The sequence below is a fragment of the Ostrinia nubilalis genome, chromosome 17, assembly GCF_963855985.1.
Source record: "Ostrinia nubilalis chromosome 17, ilOstNubi1.1, whole genome shotgun sequence".
NCBI classification, from domain to species: Eukaryota; Metazoa; Arthropoda; class Insecta; order Lepidoptera; family Crambidae; genus Ostrinia; species Ostrinia nubilalis.
Window position 1 is genome coordinate 12,808,683 of NC_087104.1, and position 8,103 is coordinate 12,816,785.

Below are 8,103 nucleotides of genomic sequence, written 5' to 3' on the forward strand. Positions count from 1 at the left end.
TTTGGGTGTCACGAAACTGGCTGTACAAGACAATCGATTCGATCAAAGACATAGAGCGTGATTGCCTCTCCGCGACATTTAATTTTCTTTTATTTGCGCCTGCGCCGTTCGCGGTCGTATTCTAACTCCTTTAGGGCTGATTTTTCAATCGTCAGATAACTTTTAACTGAAGAATAAGTTTGGCACTTTGACAGGTTTAGTATGGGAAATATGCCAAAATGACAAACTTATTCTTCAGTTAAAAGTTATCCGACGATTGAAAAATCAGCCCTTAGCTAAATACATTTTAATAGCAAGCAATCAGCTGGACAAAGTTGATTAAAAGCGGCACCAAGGTTAATCCCTTCGTTGATAAGGGCCACGTCAAACAAACGTCATCAATTTTACAACACCGATAAAATGAAATTACTGTTAAAGTTCCAAAATACTGAACTGTCCTATGGATGACATTGACAGAGGGGCGCCACCGTCAATACCGGATCGCTGGTTCAGATTTTTGCCATGTTTGAAACCATATAGTTGAACGATGGTAGCGCCCCCCTGTCATTGAGTTTGGTGGGACAGTTCAGCGTGGATCATCTATATCAGTAGATAGTATAATAGAAGTATCTTTAATTGATAATCTCTTTCATTTCTTATTATATGAAAAGAAACAAATAAGAACTATAAAAATAACGTCAGTGGAAAGGAAATTAAGCTAAAGCGCCAAATTCAAAACAACATTCTAGCCAAATATCTTTCAAAAAGTAGGATTAAAAACTGCACAATGTTTTAAAACACGAGCAAAACATTAATAAGCGACCTTGGTTGTAGTTATAGCAAACGTGATAGCAAAACAAGATTACGTGACTTCAAAAACAATTACCTACAATTAAATTGTATCGTCGTAAATTATCAGTTTCTATTGATATAAACATTTCGCAGTCTCCTTCCATTTAATAAGGAATAAAAGATATTTACTGACTTAGGAATCGAAGTTTTCCTTTCCTTATACTGCACAATCGAATACGGTACTTAGTGTCGGAAATACTTATAAAGGGCGAAAAAATTCGTGTCTAAATGGAATGGAATTCGTGTACAAAGGCGTAATATCCTTTGTCTGAGTAGTGTAGTGTCGAAGTCATGTCGATATTCAGTAGTGTCGGAGTAACATAATGTCGAAGTAAAGTTTGTCGGAGTTTGTTTAGGTAGCCCTTGAAAACAATCAAGTTGATATTCAATATTTATGATCAGACCTGCTTTAGTTTTGTACCATCATCTTATTTTTAACTTTAACTTATCTAATACAGGGTATTCCAAGCAAAGTTGTTCTTATAACAAGTACATATCTATCAATCGATTCAATATTTAGGTACGTTTCTATTCAGTATGCATACGCATGGAAGTATTTCTTTGTTCATTCTGCAATATCAGCATTTATTGTGAACAGGTTTTATACGGCTTACTTCAGATTATTATAATTTTTAAATGTTTCGTTTTTTAGCCACACCAAACATTTACGTAGTAGGCGTCCAAAAAGACAACCAGCCTCATAAAATTATTACTTAACAGGCAACACTGAAAGCGCGATTACCTCGCTTACACTGGCAACATTAGCTGGAATCGTCTGGAACACTGGTGGTCTGTTTTGTCTATGGCAACTCATGGAACTCAAAGTCTGTGTACAACTGCTCGACTCGCCTGTATACCTCGTCGCACGACATCAGTGTCTGAGGTAGGATGGTCATAGCTGCGGTCAGGCTCTCTTCAGACCCGAATATCTGGAATTTAGAAATTATACTCCGTTAAATATGACCTTAAAGAAATGCAGAATAATGCCACTATGGGCGCTTTCAATTTAGACGTTTCGTATCGGACGTTTGCTGTGCGTTTGCAGGACCGCACACTGTAAATTGTATGGCCGATAGTTGTGCCCGATTTTAATTTGTATGAAGAATCGGCCAAATCGAATCGGCGTAGTGCGCACTCCCATACATGCCCATACCTAAACTATCGGCCGACGAAAAATCAACGGTGTGCGCCTACTCTTAGTGTGCGATCTTACAAACGCACGGTAAACGTCCGATACGAAACGTCTAAAGTGGACGCAGTTTCCGTATCATTCCGGTATACTCTCTAATCCATATCTGTGGGTATACTTAACTACAAAAAAGAAATGACAATTTCTGACCTGATTTTATAATATTTTAAGGTTCAATATTAATTGACAGATTTTTTACTGTGGTGGCTAAATGCAGAAAATTATACGGTACTCACGTGTTTTGAGACATTAATAAATTGCTCTATTATTGTCTTCAATTGAATTTAATTGAAAAGTGTGTAGGGAATTTAATATGGCTTAAGTGTTTTGACATTGTAAGGAGTTAACTTCATAGCAACAATCGATATTCATTTATAATTTATTGATACCCTACATGAACACTACGATATATTAAATCGATAAAAATATCTATACTTTTTTTACATGAACATCCTTACTATATTATGGTTCAAAGATATAAAATTATATTTGTGTAGTTAAATGATATAAGATCAGAGGTCTTTTTTTATTATTATTATTACATGCCTAGTTGTTAGAATTGAAAACTAAAATGTATCTATGAGTAAATTGATCATATTTTTGAATAACACCAACTTGAAAAATGTATCATTATCAAGTGATTACAATGATGTAATTGAGATAAGTAAACATAGGAAATTGGTAATTCGTTATCAGTGGGGAGGGGGACAATACCTCTGTGATAAATAGTGGGCTAAACGAAACTAAATATCAAGAATGATTGGTCTTTAAAGAAAAAAATATTTGAGTAGACCATACCATGAAAATTTCATACATAATTATGGATTATTTTATGTCAGTATCTCAGTACTATTATGCAGCACTGCATCTTACTAAAGACACCAAATTGTCGTTATTTAATTATGTGTAGGTTATTGTGTGATTTACTAACATAGTTTCTAAGACCTTTGTTACTAACACTTTTATGGGCTATGCCTGAATAAATACCTTTTATTTTATTTTTTATTTTCCTATTATTAAATAGGAAAATCTCAATGTACACATTGGTATTTTGTCATAATTTAGAGTAATAAGATATTGTAACGCGACCTCTGGGGTTAATGCTCGCATTTGAGTTTGGCGGGCTTTATTTTGTAACTCACGGGCTCGCGCGCTCTGCCGGCGCGCTCTCACCAACGGTCGCCGGCGTCTTTTCTAAATTCGACCTTATTGCCAGTCCGCTCGTGGCCGCGACGCGCGCTATATTACTCTCACAATATTTCGGTGTTTAGATCTTGTTTTGACTGATATAATCCAAGTTTTATGTGTATTTCGTTGTGCCAAATTGACAATATACTTGTTGATGATTGAATTGTGCCTTGAACATTATTTCACGACCCCGAGACCAACTTAACAACTATTACAGTGACGCCCAACTTGCGGGGCACGTTCAACACAAGTGTAAACAACGAAAGCCTTTCGACATTTACTTGAAGAACCCACTCTTTCTATCGTCTCAACATGCCACCGAAGAGGAATGCCGCGAGGACCGCGAGAAACGAGGGATCGGACTCGGACGCAGACTACACTGACACCGAAGTGAACCGGACAGTGGTGTCATCACCGAACGTCACCATGTCGGAGGAAATGCTCCAGAACCTTGTCTCCAGCATCACCAGGAGCCAAACGGAATCCAGCCGTACGCTGATAGAGAGCATCCTGACTGGTTACAGAGGCCAACATTCGCACTCATCATCACCACAACCCGACACGCCAGGTTACCCACAGCGCCCGGGTAACTTCGCGAAGTGCACAGCGCGCTTCGACGGAAGGTCAAAGAACTCGAACGAGCTCGAAGCATTCATTGATGCCATCGAAGTGTACCGCGAGTGCACCAACGTCAGTGAGGAGCACGCCCTGCGTGGGCTACCGATGCTGCTGGTCGGCGAGGCCGCCGTGTGGTGGCAAGGCGTGAAGTCGTCGGTGACGTCATGGACCGAAGCCCTACAGCGACTTCGAGGAATGTTCGGCGTGCCGCGACCTGCGTATAAAATATTTCGCGACATATTTTCCGCCGAACAAAGTGACGAACGAGCCGATGTGTTTGTGAATAAAGTGCGCGCCTTATTATCAAAGTTACCGTACGTAGTACCCGAAGCAATGAAGCTAGACATTGTTTATGGACTTTTAGATCGTAAGATAAGAAAACGAGTGCCTCGTGACGCTGTGGACGGGCTGGAACAGCTGATATGTAAAGTCAGGTTGGTGGAAGAGTCGCTGGCAGAGGTGAGTTCTCACGTTGATAATAATAATAGCGCGAGCCCTGTTAACCCACCAACTGCGCGATGCCGCTCGACCGCGGGCCCGAGTGTTAACCCGTTCCCGTCGCATGCCGTAAACGACCCCCCGAGTTCATTTACGAGTAAACATCGCGACGAAGTTTATTTCGATTCGTGTAGTGAATCTGTGTCGAATAACCCGCGAGTTTCAAATGCGAATAATAGCAATAGTGAGGGGAAAAGGCGCGTTCGACCCAGGTGTAGTTACTGCAAACTTTTCGGCCATACTAAAGATAACTGCCGCAATAAAGAAATTAAAAGTGACGTTACTACATTTGAGTCAAACGATAGTAATGTCCTACGTTGCTACGGATGCGGTCAGCTGGGAGTAGTTCGATCAAAATGCGATAATTGTAAAGGCGCACCCGGTCCGAGTAGTACGAGTAAATCGGACTTTAGTACGGCCTATGTCATAGACAGCGACGACGATCCGAGACCGCTGATAGAAATTCAGGTCGTAAACCGAACGGGGGTGGCAATTATTGACACGGGGGCCACACACTCTATCGCAAGCCCCGTCCTGTATAATATGTTACGCGAGGCAGGTGTTACATTTAGGGAGTCCAAACGTATCGTAGGGCTTGCAAATGGATCGCAACACCTACAGACGGCGCTCGAAGGCGAGGTCAATGTCACCTTGAAAGGTCGTATAATACCTACCGCGTTCTTGGTGCTACCACACGCGCGAACAAGAACCCTATTAGGTAGAGATTTTATTACCAAAGCTGGTATCCTGCTGGACTTACCGCAGAGCAGCTGGTGTTTCAACGATGGGCCGCGACGTTGGCATCCGTTCATCACCAGCTTCGAATTATCTACCACCGGCAAGGCAGAGCTGATGAAGGTAGAAGCAGCAGACCGGGTACTCCAGGGGAAGGTAAGGCCTAAGGGCGTATCAAGACCGACGATGCAGCTGAGTACCTGTATAGTGCACGGAGCCCGCGGCACTCAACGTGTTAACGGTCGGAGCGACCGGAAACCCCCTACGATATCGCCTCCCGATGGTTATTGCCCCGGGGCAGGTTCAATGCAGGGGGAGGCTCCCGGAAACCCACTTCATCCATGTTGTGCCAATGTTGATTTAGCTTCTTTTAGTAAGAACCAAATCGAGTACCCAGAGTCACGTGACATGCTGCCATCCGACGTTCCGTCTAGGGGGAGGAGAGGGCCCTACAAGGGGTTCCATAATGTAATTGAGGTCATCAACCCCGCTGACGAAGCACGTTATATTCATTCCGCGCGCTATTATTCCGCTGGCGATTTATATCGACGAAACCGATTTCGTCATGTTAGGGAGGCCGCGAGTACTGCATACTGGCCGGAGGAACACGCAGGAGGGTATCGCGTCCCACAGCTGACCCCGTCCGTAGGCGATGGGCCGCCGAAACGGCTCAGTCAGAGGCATAGGCGTGGTAGACCCAAGGTATCATTTGCTGACCTTGACGCGAGGGCGCTATGTCTTGGTCAGAGGGGGAGGTTGTAACGCGACCTCTGGGGTTAATGCTCGCATTTGAGTTTGGCGGGCTTTATTTTGTAACTCACGCTCTCACCAACGGTCGCCGGCGTCTTTTCTAAATTCGACCTTATTGCCAGTCCGCTCGTGGCCGCGACGCGCGCTATATTACTCTCACAATATTTCGGTGTTTAGATCTTGTTTTGACTGATATAATCCAAGTTTTATGTGTATTTCGTTGTGCCAAATTGACAATATACTTGTTGATGATTGAATTGTGCCTTGAACATTATTTCACGACCCCGAGACCAACTTAACAACTATTACAATATTACCTAATGATAATAAAAGTCATAAGTCACACATTCAATAGAATAACAATGTTTCTATTACATAGAAGAGCAAACAAAACCATTGATAACATTGTAATATTAAGATAAAATGATATTACAGCCAATTCAAAACATATCTATTACAAGCTTAAAATAATAAATGATACTTTAAGGACTTTTGATAAAAGTCGCAGGTGCAGAGTAGATATTTAAAATAATCTTTAGAGTTATATTTCTTAATATTAAAAAGAAAACAATTTGTCCTTTTTGCCCTTACTGTTTATTGAGGAATCTTTAGAAGTAAAATGATAACTTTACCTTTTTTAATAAATCTGGTCTAGATGGCAGTGCGTGCATGGCAAGAGTGGCCGCCTTACGGATGTACCACGGGTGGAACTCTGCTAGCGTTTCATTGTACGAGCCCTGGCACGTGTAGCAGGTGCTCATAGTCTCGTCACCTTCACTCAGGCGCTTCAAGAATAGTCGGATGAAATCTGGACAAAGAAAAAATTTATTTGTAAAATAAATTAATAACTTAAAATGATCTGACTGGGAATTAAAATTAGGAGCTTTTGGGTCTAAAGTGATGTACCATGGTATAGCACTATCGAGAAATACATTAGTAAAAAAGAAAAGCTTTACAAATAAGATTTTGAACAGGAAAACTTCAAGTAAACTCAATGATTCACACCTACCCAAGCCTCTATGCAATCGCAACATTGTCCGCGAGCCCGACACAAACCCGCTCTTGTCGTGGAGACTCGTTTCTTTCTCATACTTCATCATTTTCTTAAAAGACTCATAGTACACAGCAGTCTCCCCTTCCCTATGTTTCTCCATGACCTTAATCTTACTCTTTACGTCGCTACTCACGAACGAAAACACTGATCCAATCAGATTTAAGAACCTAAAACACCATTCAAGTTAGACTTAAAATAATTAACATACGGAATTAGGAAATAACTAACTTTAACATACTTTACGAGTTCGTTGTATCCATCAATGTAAGCCTCAATGACGACATCGTCGTCTTCTTTGAGACTTCTCTGAAAACTCTGTTGCACATAGTGCAAATCTAAAGTGTTATCGTTCGACATAATTCACTAAAAATAATCTAAATTATTTTTTAAAAATGCACAAAGAATACAACAGCAGATTCAGCTGCTTTCGATCAACTGACATCAGTGACATCTGTTGTCAACGTCATATTTCAGAAGCTTTTAAATTGTCGTACATAGCTAAGACATCACATTATAAAGCTTACAAAATTTTCAATTGAAAAATATATTTTCAATTGAATGATTTGTGACCGGACTGACTGCATAGGCACATCACTAGTGACATACATCAGCTGCATCAGCTGACATATCTTGGTTGTCAATTTCATAAAAAAAATTGTACAAGGTCGTAAACAATGTGTGCTTTTTTGTTAAAATAAATAAATTCCGATAAATTTGCAATTGATTCAGTTCTGTACTTTTTGCTGGCGTGCTAATCTGGCGGTGTTTACAGTAAGTGCTTCGTATTTTGCAATTCTTTCGCAATAATATGATGTATCACTGAACTTTTCGAGGGTTCTCAGAAATGGGGACTTTTTTACTATTTTTAGGTAGATGATAGTATTTTTAGCTTCATAAATTTGGTTCGTTTGCCGGTTTAGACGTACTGAAAGTATTACATTGCTGTGTTTAGAGGTAAAATTGCGGAGAAAATATGCCGGGATATCGTCATAAATTACGGCGTATTCGGGGAAGCCCGACAAATTTGGCATGCCTGTGCGTCACAGTTGTTTTCATTAGCATTATCTCGACTGCTGTTTTTATCGACATCCTTTTCATTTTGCGCTGATAGCATTTGCATTCAACATGAAGTAGGTATGTATGATGTACTTGCTTGTAAGTGTTCGGAAAAAAGATACGCCTATCTATGTAGTGAAGTGAACAGAGAACGCATTATCAGAAACTTTGGATTGTTAAATAT

At 40.7% G+C, this 8,103-nt stretch overlaps 1 protein-coding gene across 1 annotated transcript; it reads right to left on the reverse strand.

Annotated features, from left to right (window-relative positions):
• On the reverse strand, positions 1-7,294 carry LOC135080103 (ceramide-1-phosphate transfer protein). Its single transcript, XM_063974783.1, has 4 exons — positions 7,102-7,294; positions 6,819-7,030; positions 6,442-6,617; positions 1-1,760 (listed from the first exon to the last, which is right to left on the reverse strand). Exons 1-4 carry the CDS (start codon positions 7,218-7,220, stop codon positions 1,632-1,634), a joined length of 636 nt encoding a protein of 211 aa, XP_063830853.1. The 5' UTR covers positions 7,221-7,294; the 3' UTR covers positions 1-1,631.
• Between the last annotated feature and the right edge of the window lie 809 nt (positions 7,295-8,103).